The 18,704-nt window shown below is 38.5% G+C and overlaps 2 protein-coding genes across 2 annotated transcripts; one reads left to right on the plus strand and one right to left on the minus strand.

The window, feature by feature from the left end:
- Window positions 1-15,241: 15,241 nt before the first annotated feature.
- LOC128739768 (electron transfer flavoprotein subunit alpha, mitochondrial) lies at window positions 15,242-17,361 on the plus strand. The gene is made up of 3 exons (XM_053835275.1): window positions 15,242-15,369; window positions 15,527-15,932; window positions 16,436-17,361. The coding sequence occupies exons 1-3, from the start codon at window positions 15,331-15,333 to the stop codon at window positions 16,975-16,977; spliced, it is 987 nt and encodes a 328-aa protein (XP_053691250.1). The 5' UTR covers window positions 15,242-15,330; the 3' UTR covers window positions 16,978-17,361.
- LOC128739778 (putative inner dynein arm light chain, axonemal) lies at window positions 17,183-18,236 on the minus strand. The gene is made up of 2 exons (XM_053835283.1): window positions 17,523-18,236; window positions 17,183-17,218 (listed from the first exon to the last, which is right to left on the minus strand). Exons 1-2 carry the CDS (start codon window positions 18,234-18,236, stop codon window positions 17,183-17,185), a joined length of 750 nt encoding a protein of 249 aa, XP_053691258.1.
- Window positions 18,237-18,704: the final 468 nt, after the last annotated feature.

Below are 18,704 nucleotides of genomic sequence, written 5' to 3' on the forward strand. Positions count from 1 at the left end.
TCCAGATTATACGCTTTATGAACACGTAATAATCTATATGATCAGATAAATTTATTTTCCATTAGCAATTATGTTTTGCTGAGCGTTTGTTGATATACAGCGGATCGATAAATGAAATGACAAGTTTTAGGAAATTATAACAGCACTGGAAGCACTGATTACGTGGCGAAAGCGTGCTCTGCCAATACAGATGTATTTTTAAGGCACAAAACAATACTTGCATCAAACGGTAGCCATTTATCCTGCCATCTTTGAGCCATTTTTGGTTTCCCCTTAAATCACGTCGATATTGAATGTCCGTTTGCAGGGGCGCGTCACAACGAAATACGACTACGAAGTTAATATGCTGACCCATGTAAAAGTTTAGTCTATGAGTGAAGCAAGGACAGAAAACAGAATTCGTTAAAGAGTATCAAGGAACAAAAAGATTTTTGACAATTCTTCATTTATACTCACATATGGTGTTCTATGAGTTCCATGAGTACACACTTAAAAAAAAGCGCCGAAGTCGGCTAAATTTTGCCGAGATTTGGACAGCCGAGCGTTCGGTAAAAATTTCGGTTTTGCAAATCGACGTTTACGGATCTTTACTAACGTTTGGCATCATAAAAAATTTTGCCGAACGCTCGGCTGTCCAAATCTCGGCAAAATTAAGCCGACTTCGGCGCTTTTTTTTAAGTGTGTAGAAAAGAAATCGTGGAGCTTCGTAGTCGCAAATCGGCGAATTAGGCAAGTGCGTGTCTGTATTCCATGTTAAGCATGCAACAGCGATTGGTTCAGAACAGACGAGTGATTTATGGAATGTTGTGCCTCATTAATTCCACCCAGCTGGCCTCGAGGTAAGGCGCTGATCTAACAAGCCCGTCGTCTTACTAGCCCCTCAATTGTCCTGTACTCTAACAGCTGACTGCGAAATCTGCCGAATAAAAAAATCAGAGGGGTTGTGTACAAGACACGACCGCATAGGTGACGCAGGACTACGTATGTCTCTTTGTAGCGACAGTAGCAGGTGTCCATGCATGTATTGCGACATTTACCCCTATTTAGCCTACCCCGATTTACACGATTATCACAGTCGAATCTCGCACACGATTTCGCGCGATTGAAGTGAAAAAGAAGGGGAAGAAGGAAAAAGAAGTCAAACTCATTAGTAGATCAAACTAAAAGCCACTCTAGTGTCAGATTAACAGTGCAAAATGTGGTATTTATGTTGCAATAAAAGATTATCACCAACATTTGAAAAGGGCGGATAAGCCAACTGTCAAAGAGAACGAGTGAGAGTTCATTTTCCTATGCTGCTCCATCAAAAGAAAAACCCTCGCTCGGTCAGCTTGACAGTTGGCTTATCCGCCCTTTTCAAATGTTGGTCGACAAATAGTCATAAAAGGGGCAATAATAACTCGATTACTCACACGCAAAATAATCCACACGTTCTTTCCACGTGAAAAATCACGTAAATTTCTCTACAGGGAATTACGTGACTTTCAGTTGAACATTATTGGAAAATACAATACATCTATCTGATTTTCACGTAAATGCACGCATACTAATGCAAACTACGTTAAATTCACGTAAATAGTACGGGAAAAGTTAGATGGAAAATAATCACATAACTTTTCACGAAATTCTATTGAACTATTGTTTTATTTTTTAACAAAATCAATATATACAAATAATTGCTATTGCTAATGTTCTCTTATTTTATTGAGTTACCAAAAAATTTCTTAGAAAGTGATATCTTTGAAATAATTTCAATTTAAATCTTATAATTAAATAAGAACAACTCACAAATCGTTCAATCTTCTACGCATATTTGCTATGATGATATACAGGTACAAGAATGACAACAAGCCAGTCGTCGTATATTCGAACCATAGCTAGAGGAGACTGTTAGAAAGTAATTTTTGGAGCATTGAGATCTCGTAGTCTCAGCACTAAGCCCAATGGAATCGGTATGGTATCTCGATCAATTGAATTATTATTTGTAGGGTGCTAAAATGATTGAAGTTTGAATAAAAATTTCTGTACTAACTATTAAACGAAATTTGTCGTTCGAAAGGCATGTAATATAATACCTATAATAACTAGAAAGCTAAGCCATCTCTAAAAAAAGATTTGGCACTCCTTAAATGATCGATTTTTTTTAATTAAAAAAAACTATACTTAAATAACTAATAATAATAAAAACTTGAGTCATTTTTATTCACAGAATTGTTATAAGATCCCATGCATTAATATGCATTTGATTTAATTTTACAGTACTTTCAGTTGCAGTTGGCAGTACTTTCTTGACTGAAGTTTTTGGAGGGTCTTAGTAGAATACGAATCCTAAAAATAAAAAATAAGAAAACTTATCCAATTTAATTCTACTATGTGTATTTTATTCAATGACAGATACGTATTTCGCCTACGACTTGCAGGCTTCCTCAGTGTCTGTTTTCGAACTCGAAAACAGACACTGAGGAAGCCTGCAAGTCGTAGGCGAAATACGTATCTGTCATTGAATAAAATACACATAGTAGAATTAAATTGGATAAGTTTTCTTATTTTTTATCATAACTGTTAGCCAAAATTGCAATTCACATAGTTAACGCAGGTCGGACTCGGTTATTCGGGTGAAAAAAAAATTTAAATGGGTTTTTTGTAATGTGTTTACGTTCAGAACGTGATTAACATTATCCAGCTTTTTACGCGCTATAATGGCGGACGCTATAAATTGTGTTCGTAATATGCGAACAATCTTTTTGACAACTCTGCATACATCAAAACTGGGCACTCTTCTCCTGTACGACAGTGTTGCTCTTTCTTTCGTTTACGCAAAATAAGGAGAGCAATAGTTTTGTTTACATTTCGCACATTTTTGCTTTCCTTATTTGGCGTAAACGAAAGAAAGAGCACGGTAGTGTTGCAAGAGAAAAGTGCCAGATTTGATGTATGCAGAGTTGTCAAAAAGATTGTTCGCATATTACGAACACAATTTATAGCGTCCACCATTATAGCGCGTAAAAAGCTGGATAAAAAAAATTTCACCCGAATAATCGAGTCCGACCTAGAGGTGTGCGCCGGTCAGATTATCGGCGGCGGCGGCGCAGGAATAATTTTTATTCGGCGGCGGCGGCGTCGCCAGCGTGACGCCGTTCGTTACTATCGGCGGCGGCGGCGGCGGCGTGCGAGTATTTTACACCGTTAAAATACCGCATTTCGTATTAGTTTAAACAAAATCTTTTAAAAAACCGAACTAAAATTGACAAGTAAAACAAATCTTAATAATACTTATTTTGTGAATGATCTATGAATTACTTTTTATTTATATGTTTGTGAATACGCAATATGGTAGGCACGGGTACGTAAAAGGCAGGGAAGGTTTGGATACGCACCCCATCTTTCGATTTTATGCCATACAAATGCACGTCCGATTACTATAGATCGAATTTAAATTTCAGCTTTCTGCCTATGCTTTTTTTAAGTTAAGGGAATTTACATGCATTGCGTATAATAGACGACGCCTAAAACTTTGCAGGTGATATCGGCAATGTTGCAAATCGAGCGAGAAGTAAAGTATGCCTAGTCTCATGCGAGCGAGTATAAGCAGCATCCAACGTTTACGCAACTGACGCAAGCTCACGATACACAGCCGCCGATGCTGCGTGCATACATCCTACTACCTAGTTACTAGTGAGCGCATAGCCTCAAAGTGTCTCTGCCCAGTCCACTCACAAAGCCAACAACTCGTGAGAAGCCAACAACCTGTGTGGGCTAGCGGCATACTAGGATATATGGATACATATTTTGCATTTTTTTCTTTTTTGTTCACCTTACGCCTTCACTTACACACACGAATAAGACTGCGAGTCCTCGCGAGTGATCGGTGTCAGCTGCTCAGATTGCTTTTACGAGCGAAGGTGGCGACCGTGACCGATAGTTGAATACACACTCGCAAAAACTTGTCGCAGGGCATGAAAAAATGGATTTCTTTCTGTCTGTCAGTATGTTCCTTATAGAATCGGAAACTACTGAGCCGATCGACGTGAAATTTTGCAAGTAGGGATTTTTGGGGCCCAGGAAGGTTCTTATGATGGTAAGAAACCCCTCCCCTACTTAAAAGGGGGGCTCCCATACAAATAAAACACAAATTTCTGCTTAACTAGAGAACTATTCGAGCAAATCCTATCAAATTTGGCATGTGGTTGTTTTTAGAGACAGGATTTTAGTCTATAATGAATTGAGACCCTTAACCTCTTTAGGAAGGGAATTATGACCCCTCCCCCTTTTAAGAGGAGGGGCTTCCATACAAATAAAATATAATTTTCCTCCTAACTCTAGAACTAATTAAGCAAATGGAACCAAATATGGCATGTGGGTGTTTTTGAACGCAATTTTTTTTCTATGGTGAATTGAGACACCTCCCCTCTTTAGGAGGGGAATTATTACCCTTCCCACCTACAAGAGCGGGGGCTCGTATACAAATGAAATACAAATTTCCTCTTAACCCGAGCACTAATCAAGCAAATGGAAGCAAATTTGGCATGTGGGGGATTTTTGAGGCATGAATTTATTTAATGATGGTTTGAGACTCCTCACCCCTGTGATAGTGGGGGCGGACTCTCATACAAATGAAACAGAAATTTTTGCGTAACTTAAAAACTAATCAAATTCGAGAAATTTTAGGCTCTTCCATACAACCATAGTCAATAACAAGACCACCAGAAACTACCTATAGTAACACTAGATGATTCAGGGCGAGACGGCCGCAGGCCGTGAGTGTTGTCAGCAGTGTTGTCGGAAGTGCCGGTCACTGCAGGGGGTAGCCCCAGGATTTATGTACATCACACTTTCATTTTTGGCAATGCAAAGTTTGTCGGGTCAGCTAGTAGTAGTATATACGATATATAAGTGGTAGCCATAACAGCCGTAACATTGAATAACGTCTGTTTTCTCCGGAAAAGACTATAAACGAGTTGCAGATCATTCAAGGCCTGCTGACCGCAGACTAAAAAATGAACTTGAAACTCCTTCTGAGAATTAGGGGTTAAAACGTACTCGCGAGTCCATTAAGTCGAGTCCATTTCGCGTACATTCAGTCGACGGCACTCGTTTTTTGTTTATATTTCGATATTTGACGATTCATATCGGTCATGACGTCTTAAAATATCTAAAATAATGAATGCTAACATGCTCAATGTATAAAGACACAATTATTTGATGCTATTCTAGTAAAACTAAGAGTTGCCAGTCTTACCCTCACTGCCGAGGAAAGTAATCATACCTTCCAAACGAAAAGCGATTTTTAAAAAGAAATTAACAGAAGACAGAAGTTTGACGGAAAACATCATTCTGAAGTCGTTTACGTTAGGTATTTTCGATTCGCTCTCAGTTGGACGCAAGGTAATATTCAGGGCACATCTACGCGGCAGTTAAATTGAATCTAAACTAAAGGTGCAATATAAGAATGAATTCACAAAACGGTTTAACTATGTGCTGTCAACATTTTGACCCGCATTTTTGTCAATGTTGGGCTATATCGTCGGCGTGGGAAAATGGCCTCGGCGGCGTGGAAAAAAGGACCTAGGCGGCGCGCCGGTTCTAAATCATCGGCGGCGGCGGCGCATGCAAAAGTGTCGGCGGCGGCGGCGCACATGTCTAGTCCGACCTGTAATAGTCAAATTAAAGTAATGAAACAAATGGCGCAACAATTATTTCTAATTTTGAGAACTATAAATGAGACATTCGTTTGTATATTTTTCTCAGCTGAAACATTGGAATGATTTGCTTGTGTAACCTTTATGCATGCATTGTTAAATTTGATGTGTAGGCTATTCATTTTATGGATCCACAGTTTGTTTCAAATTTGACTTTCTGCGTATTTAAAATTGTCAAATGTTGCTACAAAACATGACTGATTTAATAAATGCATCAATAAGGTATTGGCCTTGCCAGCGTTGCTGATATTGTTCAGGGGTTTGCGTGAGAAAAAAAGAAAGGGAAGTATTTTTGCTTTTGTCAACACTCACGCGTTGACAGTTCGGCACGAGATTTCCTGTAAGTGCGAGCAGCCTACGAAATCTCTTTCACCGCTGGCATCGCCAATACCATTCAACAACGCTTAGAGGACTATCAAATTGCAGTTTTTGCTTGCTTGCTTATTTCGCAGAAGTGCTCACTGCGGTGCGCTCACCGCAGAGTTATTCTCCCTCGTTATTCCGCACGCTGGTGATTCAAAGCAAGGGTGTGTGTTGAAAGTACCCAATCCAAACTTCAGTGCACATGCGGGACGTTAGACACTGGTGTATACGCCATCGCACGCTCTGCTGTCGCTAGGAATGAAAGTGTGTGGTGATTTTTGCGCGCGCCTCTTGCATACACTGAGGGGAATGCCAAGTGAAAGTTATACAGCATTTACATACCGACATAAAAGGTGGAGCACCCTATAGTAGAGATGATCGGGTAGTGGAAAATTTGCCCGAAACCCGCACCCGTACCCGTACCCGCCGGGTTCGGGTCGGGTTCGGATATTGAAAAAAAATAATCTGCGGGTTCGGGTCGGGTACGGGTTCTTAATTTTTGTTTTTGAAATCGGGTACGGGTCGGGTCGGGTATCCCTATTAACCACATTTAACACTAAAGATGGTCGGGTACCCGGGCCCGTCCCGTACCCGTCGGGTTGCGGTCGGGTTCGGGTATCAAAAATAATAAACTTGCGGGTTCGGGTCGGGTACGGGTTTTCAATTTTTTTCTTGATAGGGTACGGGTCGGGTTCGGGTATTCAAATTTTCATACCCGACCATCTCTACCCTGTAGGCTAACCGACGCGCAAGGTGTCGACTTGATCGGATCCCTGTCACGACAGCTGTCAGCTGAAGCCGCCTCCGATAGAGAGCTTTCCCGTTATGGGTGTATTGGTGCTTGAAAATGAGGCAAACAACAACAGTAAACAAAAGAGATGCATTCCTTTGTCACCAAGGTACAGCATGAATTTCGTCTTCCGCTGGCTTAAATACCAAATTTTCAAAATATGAGCTTGAATTTGGAACAGGATGGAAAATTTGACCGAAATATGTGCTCTGCAGGGTGGCAAACGGAGAAACACAACTAGTAATCGTTATTTTTCGGTTTGTTCCTCCAGCATCAGCTGTTCCCCAAAATGAGGTAAACATTATGTATATACACGCGTATTTCGTGTTTGCTAGTATGGGTGCTTGAGCTGCCAGAAAGCTCTAGTGGTGGTGATAGAGGTTTACAACAAATTTTGAAACAAAATTTTTACGAGACAACGCATGTATTTAATGCTGCGCAGTATGACAAATGCAGCGTGTTGTTTCCCCTCTTTCGTTTATCGTAAAAAATAAGACTATCAAAAGTCAGAATTTCTCCTTTCTTATGTTGCCGATAACAGAAAAAACGAACATGTTTCATTATCTACATCCCTCATGCAACAAATTTTCTGAAACATAAGACCGTATGATTGCGTAATTTTTACAGCTGCTGTCAAATTTGAAGTAAAACCGAGCCAGCAAGCCTGGCTCAAACGGCTTCAAGAAAAATGTATGAGAATGACGTTCGTGCCAGGGATGTGGATTTGTATTTGTTCTGGCTTTTGTAGGCTTTGTGCCCTTAAGCAATAATTGAATTACAGTTATAAATTAAACATTGACTTAAATAATTATAAATACATAAAATCTAAACACTATATAATTTACCTCTGTAGTACAGACTAAGTCTTCGTCTTAACATATTTGATGTCATATCGAAAGTTATAATATGCTGAAGTCCGTTAAACTCGTGCATGAACCTGCATGTCGCTTCATGCTGCGTATAGTTTCTGCTTCGTAGAGGAGGCTCGAATGTTCTGCGCCGACGAAGTAAGGGTAAACGGGGTAACAACGCCCGCCGGGGTAAAACCGCCCACCATGGTTTTATAGGGCCTTGCTCAAATTGGTGTTAAATGTTGATGACAGCCATATTACTGAATGCATACGCAATATTTTACAATACCTTGTACAGCAATATCGTATAAACTATCGGAGAAATAAATAAAAACAGATTTTTCGTTACATCTTTCGTTTTTTATAACTTTGTTCCCGCAGAACTTAGGATTTATTTTATTCAAAACGTTAAAACTTTCAGTAAATCCAACCCACATAGCTTCTCTGATCCTGTCTTCATCCGACAGTACCTAAATTAGGTAACTGTTCATGCAGTTTTGTTGAAATAAATAGTGAAATATGTAAATCGGTCATTTGGGGATAAAACCGCCCACAACGAACGGCGCAAGACTGTCGTGCATAATGCTAGTGCGATAAGGAGATTTTTAAAATAATTGGATAGTTTGGACCAAAGAATCTCAGATTTACATAAAACAATATCAATGTGGTTAGTTTATAGCTGGTAGACTGTTTGGAAAAATCTAAATCGCCAATTTTCCCTGCGGGCGCTATGGACATTTTCTTGTTTTCTCGGATATAGCTTTTTTTAATAATTCCTCCCTCTTGGAACAAATAACATGGAATAAACATATTTTTTATAAAAATATAGCAAATTATCTTAGCAATGAAAAAGTAATATGTATCTGCTTTATCAATCAGAACAATTTGAAATGTCAAAAAATGATCTACCGGATCAATTGCAGGAACTTTAATACCCATATTGTTATATTTTACCTTAGATCCTCTCTAGTCCTTAAAGATTGACTCCAGGATGCCTAACCCGATCCATCTTGTTGTCTAAGGAAACTACACGGTATCAATTTCAAGACTGTTGGTACCTATATTACTGATATTCTTCCAATACGAGTGGTTGCCGGACACTCTTTCGAACTTGCGAATCTCGGGGAACTATGTATTGTTTGATAGCAAACTGATTCAATTTGTTTAAATTAGATAAATTCATGAATCCAATGCCACCAGTTTCATTCAAATCGGTTGAATGTTGTTAGAGTTATACGCTATGGCGGTTTTACCCCGTTAGTGGGCGTGTTTCACCCCGCATGGAAAAAATACTCTATTTTTTGGACGTGTTTCCAAATCGCAATAAAAAATAGAAAATCATTACAGATATTTATGTTTTTATTTTTTACATGTAGGTAATAGATCAATTGTTCATTTAAAGCAGATAAATTAGAAATTGAGCTACAACTTTTTTTTATACAGGAGGTTTTGCTTAGGCGGGCGTTCCTGCCCCGCTTACCCTTACAGCGGGACTCCTATTTAAATTTAACTTGTCGCTTAACACTTGGCTTCTTACTCGACCAGACAATACATTCACAAAGAAGACAACATCCGATATTTTATCGACAAGCATACAAAGTTGCTCATATGGAGAAAAAGTACTGCTTACCGCTCACGAAGGTCACCCTGGAATCACGATGATGAAGAATCATCTACGTTCCCACGTTTGGTGGCCTAAAATGGATGCGCAGGTCGAGAAAATCGTGAAGAACTGTAGAGGATGTAGGGGAGTGTCGTCGTGGTTGGGCCACGTTTTGGAATTCGCCCATAACTTTTGTTTCAAAAGGAATTTTGAAAATCTAAATACATCGTTGCAAAGGTCTAAGAATAAGGTATATTTCTGGAAAGTTTCGAACTGATTGCTTGAAAAGTAAAAAAGTTATAGGCATTTACGTGAAGACAAAAAATGTTGTAATAGTCGGGCTATGTTGTACAGGTTGGGCCACAGCAGAAAATCTAAGACACACGTATTGAAATTCTATATAGAGACATGAAAAGAATGAATTCCGTGAACAACGGCTCATATAGGTACAAATACCCTATTTTTAATTAAATTTTTGCGAAATTTTGGCGATCTAGTAAAATCAATATTGCTACAATCGCCTTTTCCAAAGTGTACAGCTACAATGAAAAAAACAACAAAAATCTAGGTTTTTATCATATTAATTTTGCTTTATTTCATCACATTTTACGTGACTGACATTCTCTAGCGATTATTGCGCTTCTGCGCTAAAAATCATGGTGGCCCAACCATGACTATTTAAGTGGCCCGACCTTTACAAATAGCACTTTTCTAGTAGCCTTCCCAAACACCTTACTGGAGGGGATTTTTCTATAGTCCTCGTGTGCAGCACAACACACTTCATTTTCAAAATTTATCACGATAATTGCATTTCATGAATCATTTCTTGAAGAAAAGTTCATTGCGCCTAGAAAACTTTTTTTGAAAGATTTAGTAACTGAATTCAGTACGGGCACAGAGAACAGACATCCATTCAGGAACAAATTTTTCGGGAATTCTTGGATAAAATTTCAAATTAAAATCACCTAATATGCTAGCGTCACCACCACTATAGTTTCCCAACTAAATGATTCTTTTGATTTGCACACTGACAACCTTTGGCTCCTCTGGCGCTAGTATATATGGACTAAAAGCGTTATGCTAGCGCCAGAAGCTAGCTGTTGTGAGTTTAGTGTAGAATTTTATGCGCCTTCAGCGACATCATCACTATAGTTTCCCAACTAATTTGACATAAGTTTTATCCAAGTGGGGACCTTTCGCTTGGATGTCTGTTCTCTGTGGTACGGGTGTTTTGAATACACGATTGAAACTCACAATGTTGTGAAAAGTTAGCTATCACAGTAAGATGATTTACAATGGTTGTATCATAGATATCATGAGTTACTAAAACTGTAAAATCGTGATGACCCGACCATAACAGTGGCCCGACGATAACGGCAATACCCTACCTTAGTCGGTGCACCAGAACCTCCGGAGCCTTTACAGCGGAGTCAGCTACCTAGTTATCCATGGCTTTGGATTTTTTCGGTCCTCTGCCGGAAAGATGACATTTAATGGTTGTTATAAATTATTATAGCCGCTTCATAGAGGTATGCGAAATGGAAACGACAACTGCGCAAGATGTCATAAGAGAACTTTCCATTATGTTCAGTAGGTACGGAATTCCTATTGCGTTAAAGGCAGATAATGCACCTCAACTTAGTGCAGACTGTGCGGAGTTTAAGTAATTCTGTGATGCAAATGGCATTAAACTTATGAACACTATTCCCTATTGGCCGCAATCAAACGGGGACGTTGAGCACCAAAACCGTTCGATCATTAAGCGTCTTCGTATAGCACAAGAACTTGGACATAACTGGCGCCAAGAACTTCACAAGTATTTGCTAACCTATCATTCTTCCAAGTACCCAACGACAGGAAAATCAGCGGGTGAGATTATGTTTGGATGTCGCATCAAAAACAAACTACCGAGAATTTCATCTTTTCAAGAAGATGCAGGTTGCAGAGGTTAGGGAACGAGATGCTGTTGTTAAAGAAAAAGGTAAAGAGTACGCGGATCGAAGACGTGGGGCAAAACGACCCAAAAAAAATTTTTTTGAACAGTAGCTTGTTCATCCATTGTACAGCTAATTACTAAGTAACAAGCGTTTGACAAGCTGTTATTCATCAAAAATGTTTGTTGGGGAAATATCCTAAAAGTGGGTGATCACGTATTGGCCAAAAGAATACGTAAATCTAGTAAGCTGGATGGAGACTTCAGAAATGAAGATTTTGTCATTTGCCAAAAACAAGGGACAGATACAATAATCCAGTCAAAGTACAATGGCAAGTAATGCAGACGGAGCTCAGTGCATCTTAAAAAAATAGAAGAGCAGCTTTCTTCTGTTGACGAGGCCATAAGTAGCCCTTTAGATCCATCAGAAACAGATGTAATTTTTCGTTATACGGCAAATACGATATCAACAGGAGGATATTAATTGTTGAAAATTAGTAGCAGCGTTTTACATCACTCACATATTTGTTTTGAAAATACAACATTTTTCGCTTTTCCGTAATTTTATCTAACCCCGTCAAGCGCCTAGCGGGGTAAAAGTTCGATTCACGGACGGGGCAAAAGTGCGATTCATGGACGTGGCAAAAATGTATAGCTAATTATACACAGCTTTAGGCACTATAATACAGATACTAGAAATAAAAGATCTGCAGAAAACGGTGTGCTCTACAGATGTTGGCCGAAGAAAAACAATGTGTTTCTGCTGATGAAACAAAAAGCAAAGGTTTGGAAAAGTTTCGATCTAACGGAGGCTGCAATACACGAGCGCAAAATAGAAAAGGTGCAAATTGAGAATATTCCTTACCGAAACATAACGCAGATTGAAGATAATATGGTTTTGTTAGCTACTGCTGGGCTAACTTCATGGATTCGAGCTTCGAACTTTTGCCCCACGGTATTCGCACTTTTGCCCCGTTAGTGGGGTAAAAGTTCGAATCTGCACTTGATCAGAAGAAAGAAGAATTTATTTTGCAAAACACTATTACCGCAGATGATTTATAGTTGAATGTGAAGACATTGAGTTACTGCATCATTATAAAATATATTATGTTGTTGTCCTTCTTTATATCTCACGAAAATTGATAACAACTTCAAACATCGCACTTATGCCCCGCCCTACTCTATATATATGTATATATGTATATGCGTATACGCATGGTAGAGTGACTATATATAGAGTGGCGACAATGTCAAAATTGGAATGATAATTATCTGTCAGTGTCATTCCAATCGAGCAGACGACCAATCCAACGCGTATGCAGGAAAGAGAAAGAAAATAAGCATTGCTAGAGCATTGCATACTTTTAAGATGACATGTCGCCACTCTGTATATAGTCACTCTAACGCATGGGATATTTAGTTCTATATAAACTAGCCTTTACTCGGGCATCTAAATCTACCTTTGCAGGGCTTGATGATAATTGAAGATAGAATTAACAAAAGGACAAATGTCGCAAGCGTAAACAAACCGAGTGAGGGTTGATTTTCCTATGCTGGTCCAGCAAAAAGTAACTCTCACCCGTTTTATTTACATTTGCGACATTCGCCCTTTTGTTAATTCTATCTAGAATTATTCTGAAATTTACTGCTGTAGGCTTTAAACCAAGGGTAAGTCGCTGAGAACATTCCGTTCACCTCATTCATAGAAATTTTGTTCAGTCTGTACCTTACTGTGCCGCTGAGGTGCTGATCGTGTGAAACATGCCAAACTCGCCTGCGCCCAGCCAAACTGTTTTGATCGTTTTGACAATAACAAACATTGGCAGGGCTGCCAATTTCTAACATTTCAAAATTTAAATGTCAAAAAGGTGGGCCACAGTGTGCCATGAACTGTGAAATGAATGTACCGCAATTGTAATCAATGAGGAAAGCAGTTCCTTAAATTGAGCCTGCAACAATGTTCTAAGCGACTTATCCTTGCTTTAAACTTAATGCCAAAAACAGGGGTGTGAAATTGTCAAAATTTTGCGGACCAAACATTCATGGATGGCGACAATTTGGAACCAACCAGCTTACCAAAAATAACTGACAATATTAGTTAAATTATAGCTAAGAGGCTGTGTTTAACAGCTTTCTAACTAGTTTCATTTGTTTTAAAATGAATCAACCTTTAAGTAGGCACCAGAACCAAAACCAATGAGTGGGACATGTACAAAAACTATACACGTGCGTTCAATCTGCAGAACACATAGATATTCTCCTGGTGCTAATCACTACAGTTTCATAAGAATAACACATGAATCATATTCAATGGTATAACCATGGGTAAAACACTTTGAGATGACCTGATATTCACATCAGCTCATCGCGAAAGCCACGTGAATTTCAAATAGAATGACATTTCATAAGAATTACCCTTTGATTAAACGTGTAAAACCAGTGAAATATTTATAAAAACTTACACTTTAATTTCATGTGGATTGCAACAGGATACGATCTAATGGTAAAACACGTGGATTTGCAGTGTGAAAGCAGTCACATCCATGTTGATTGAAGGTTTGTTGGAAAAAAATGGTTGTTTAACGTGTTTCCCATATGAAATATTTCATTTCACGTTAAATCGCAGGGAAACGCTTTTGATACCCGAATGATTGACAAATGAAACAAGATTATCAATATTTGCACGTTTAAATTCACGTGTAAGGTCTCTTGGTAACGCCGTGTCTATTTTTATCAGTGTATGTATTGCGCTCTTCGCACTCAATTGGACTGCACAGTTATAAAGTGCAACCTTCAAAACTGTGATGAAAAGTGTGCTACTGATAATATCGCTAGTAATCTTATATCGATAATACCATCAAACTTTATCGTCACGGAAAAGTATTGAAAATTGGAGGGTTTAAAATGAAATCTTCTTCTTGGCTTGTTATTATTTTAACATTTTTGTTCTATTTCTTACGTATTTTTGCTTATACTGTCATATTATCGTTATTAATTATTAACGATAAGAAAACTTGATCAATAATCGTTATGGATTTTGATCGGCATTTCCCATCATTACAACTCTCCCATCTGAGCTGACATTTGATTTAGCAGTGGCGCCAGTACCAGTTGTAGGAAAAGCAAATAGTATTTATTGCCCCTTTTATGACTATTTAGACTAATGTGATAATCATTTAATGCAACGTACCGCATTTTCCAATGTTAACCTGACACTAGAGTGGCTTTTAGTTTGATCTACTAATAAGTTTGACTTCTTTTTCCTTCTTCCTCTTTTTTTTCACTTCATTTTCTTTGAGCGAAATCGTGTGCGAGATTCGACTGTGATAATCGTGTAAATCGGGATAGTCTAAATAGGGGCAAATGTCGCAATAATTTTTCATTTATTTCATATATGCTGCATATTTGTAAAAATTATGAATTATGCGTGGAATTATGTATTTAGAAACTATTTTTATATTATTCGTAGCGTCGATAACAACTCTACGTAAGCATTAGAATTCAAATAGAAATCAACCAAGATTCATGGATTTTTACCACGAAATTTTGGCAACTTTTCTCACCTACAAAATGTGTGACTGAACAAGTGTGCTCAAAATCCAACTTTCAATGCAAAGGGCAATATGTATGTAGTTTGACAGACACACCACCCCGCTGGCCAAAAACGCAATGACCCTCCTCACCTTGATATTTATTCCCATTGCATACAGAATAAAGTAAACAGAGTTACCAGATTTCCCGATTTCTTGCAAAAAGAAAGTCTGTCGCATATTTTAATAAAATGTGTTGCTTCTAAATAACAAATTGCCGTTTCCAGTACTTTTTAGGTTATCACAGCCTTTTTCAAATAAGATTAAGCCTTTGAATCATTAGACAGCAAAGACCTTATAAATTAAATATGCTTATAAAATTAAATTAAATTAAAATTAAATTTTTATTTTTTGGCAGATAAAGGTATGTTTTGTGTATTTGGCAGCTCTGGTTGTGTGTACCACTGTACCAGTGTACCTTCATCGCTGTTAAAGAATACATCGCGTTATATTTTATTTCAGTTAATTTAGCTTAATTGATAATTTTGTTCATTGTTTAAAATGTTTGCCAGGTATTCTAGCATTGTACGCTCTGCTCAGGTAAGCACCGCTATAATAATCCTTGGAACGCGGCTACACTTCAAGGTCACATTAATCGTATTACGGAAGCAAACTGATAAGAATAACAGTGAAATATACTCAATGAGTAGTTTTATAAATTGTAATGAACTATTACGTAATTTTTCCTTAACTGCAGTTTCGCCGATTTCAAAGTACACTTGTGCTAGCAGAACACAACAACGAGACTTTGAATCCAATCACATCCAATGCTGTGACAGCTGCTAAAAAATTGGGTGGCGACGTAACGGTCCTTGTTGCTGGTACAAAGACAGGCAGCGTAGCAGAAGCTGCTGCTAAACTAGATGGAGTAAGCAAAGTGCTGGTTGCCGAAGGAGATGCCTTCAACGGGCTTCTGGCGGAGTCAGTAACTCCTTTGGTTCTGGCCACACAGGACAAATTTAAGTTTACGCATATTGTCGCTGGAGCTTCCGCCTTCGGTAAGGCTGTTTTACCGCGGATTGCTGCAAAATTGGATGTTTCACCGATTTCGGAAATCATCGAAGTCAAGTCGGCGGACACTTTTGTCAGGACGATCTATGCTGGTGAGTTAAAGTCCAATTTTTCATGCGTATGTACCTAAGTTTTTACCGTGCAAGCATCATTGACCGTATTATGAAGCACAAATTAAATTTTGGATTTAGGAAACCTTAAATAAACCTGAGAGATCAGATAACTAGTCCAATTATTAAATAATTCTGATCAAATTTTGATCTCTTCGATATGTTGTGCAAATGTTAAAAATAACAGTGATATAACATTAGTAGCTATAACACATCGATTAAGTGTTACCGTAAAAACAAAGTACAGTAAGCACTGTATTTTCAAAACCTTTACCGTAGTTTTCTAGGGAGGCTAATTTTCAGCTAACGTAGGCTTAGTCTTTTCTAACTTCCTGTAGTTCTGTCAATGCATTGCATAAAAGGCACTAATTTTGTTATCTAACTTTTAAAATCTTTTTCGATAGGGTATGTAATGTTAACCAATATTTCTGCGTTTGCACGATTTACTTAAGCTATTTGTTTTTTCTTTTAATATGATTCACTAGGTAACGCCATTCAAACAATTAAATCCAAGGATGCCGTTAAAGTTATTACTATTCGTGGTACAAATTTTGAAGCTTCAGGTTCATCAGGAAATGGTGCAATAGATAAAGTACCCGAGGGTGACTTTAAAACCACCTTAACCGAGTTTGTTAGTCAAGAACTTACCAAATCCGATCGCCCGTCTTTAACTGCAGCTAAAATTGTGATTTCCGGAGGACGCGGCATGAAGTCTGGTGATAATTTTAAAATGCTATACGATTTGGCCGATAAGTGGGGTGCAGCTGTAGGAGCATCTCGAGCTGCTGTGGACGCTGGATTCGTTCCAAATGATTTACAAATCGGACAAACAGGAAAAATAGTTGCACCCGAGTTATACATTGCAGTCGGCATTTCTGGTGCTATTCAGCATTTGGCCGGCATGAAGGATTCAAAAACTATAGTTGCAATCAATAAAGATCCTGAAGCTCCAATTTTCCAAGTGGCCGATTACGGCTTAGTGGCTGATTTGTTCAAAGCTGTACCAGAAATTAACGAAAAATGCTAACCACGCTATACCGCACAATATAATCGCAGCAACCTCGTAAATCTAGAACTCTTCTATCAATGGAAAATTCGGAATAAGCAATTGAATGAAGATTCGTCCGAAATAAAACTAATCATAGCACTACTGCATTTCAGATTATTTTTAAAATAAAAACAAAAATTTGTACGGCTAAACAATTACAGTTATCTAACGTTTTCTCTTGCATTCATTTCTTTGGTGCGATGATACCTTCCAGTTGAGCCTACAAGAAAAAACAATAACAAGTAAGTATTGTAACTAAAAACAAAAAGGCATTTCAAATGAACCGGAGTTAATCTACCTAGCGGTAAACTTATCGTTTGTACGATTATTACATTTTAAATTTGTCTGTACACTTAAGTCGCTTTTTATGCGGTTGTTTTTTACGCAAATTTCAGAATTTACGCGAGTTTTGGAATTTACAAGTTTTTTTTCGCGAATTTTTTAATTTACGCAGTTTTGATCCACGCGAAACGTATTCTTTGCTTGATTGTATTTGAAATAATAAATATACTGTTAGTATTTACCTTTAACTGTGAATTTGTTTTCTTCAGGAAAGCAATCTCTTCCGCATGTTTTTTCTCTTCAGAAGCTCTTAATTCCGCATTTCTCCTCTCTGCCTGATCTCCCTTTATCTTCATATCACTGATCGAATTCTCCAACGTTTCTTTCTCTTTTTCTAACATTGTGATTTTTTCCTGCAAAATTTCTTTACCTTCCTGGGCTTGCAGGGCCTTCCGAATGCCGAACGAAACTGAACTGCAATAAAGGGTCTCATATGCTTCCATTGACATGGCTATCTCATCCCGTACTCTTAGTAATAATAATCCTCGTTCTGTACAATTAATCGTAACTTGTCTAATTATTTCATCGAAGCACTGCGTGTATAATTCCCTTCGGACGGGACAAATTCCTGTTTCACGGGCTTGCGTTTGCTGGAGTCTGGTGTCTAGCATTTCTTGAAGATTAATAACATCCTGCCGCGTGGCAGGTGTACTCGAAACCGTTTGTGTCCATAATTGACCATCTTCTTCCCAAGTTTTTGGAGGAAGAATGCAGTTTAAGATTTCTTCAGTTTCACGTGGACTTTCGACCACCACAACTCCGCCGGATCCTGGACGACCAGTTTGCTCCTTCGACACATCGGGTGGAGTTTCCTTTTTTTCAGTATGTTTCACCACAAGAACCGGATTGTTGTAACGCACTAGAGTAGTCTGCAGCTCCAGATTACGTTCAGCCATTTGAATCTCAAAAACGAACAACAGGATTGTGAAAGAAATTCCTCTATCCGGCAGGATTACCTCTGCGTAAATAGAGAGTATGCAAATAAACAATTTATTTTTTGTCGTCACTTTGGTTACTGGCACGACTTCCGGTTGCTAGGGAACAAACAGTACGCGTCGCAGGAATGCAAACAAGGTAACAAGACAGGCCGGCACTCTTGCGAGAGAGAGAGAAGATTATTGCCTTTTGGATTTCAATGGAATTTCTCTGCTCGCGCCAATACCTTTTCAGGAATTTAACCCATTCGACCTAGTTAAGGAACATTGTGTCATTAACAACCAATGTTGTCAAGTGCAACGAACTTAAATAGTAGGTATATACGCATGTAATGCACGTGGGTGGATGGGGTGTGCAACAAAATGTTCAAATCAACGCTGCGGTCAATAAATAAGGGATTGTCCCCTGTTGTGAAACGGCCCCGGTTG

Source organism: Sabethes cyaneus, chromosome 1 (assembly GCF_943734655.1).
Source record: "Sabethes cyaneus chromosome 1, idSabCyanKW18_F2, whole genome shotgun sequence".
In the NCBI taxonomy this organism is placed as follows: domain Eukaryota; kingdom Metazoa; phylum Arthropoda; class Insecta; order Diptera; family Culicidae; genus Sabethes; species Sabethes cyaneus.

Coding starts and splice junctions, on each gene's coding strand:
- LOC128739768 (XM_053835275.1), top strand. CDS start 15,331: ATGTTTGCCAGGTATTCTAGCATTGTACGCTCTGCTCAG. Junction 15,370..15,526: donor GCATTGTACGCTCTGCTCAG/GTAAGCACCGCT, acceptor CCTTAACTGCAG/TTTCGCCGATTTCAAAGTAC. Junction 15,933..16,435: donor TGTCAGGACGATCTATGCTG/GTGAGTTAAAGT, acceptor ATGATTCACTAG/GTAACGCCATTCAAACAATT.
- LOC128739778 (XM_053835283.1), bottom strand. CDS start 18,236: ATGGCTGAACGTAATCTGGAGCTGCAGACTACTCTAGTGCGTTACAAC. Junction 17,219..17,522: donor AAACAAATTCACAGTTAAAG/GTAAATACTAAC, acceptor TTTTTCTTGTAG/GCTCAACTGGAAGGTATCAT.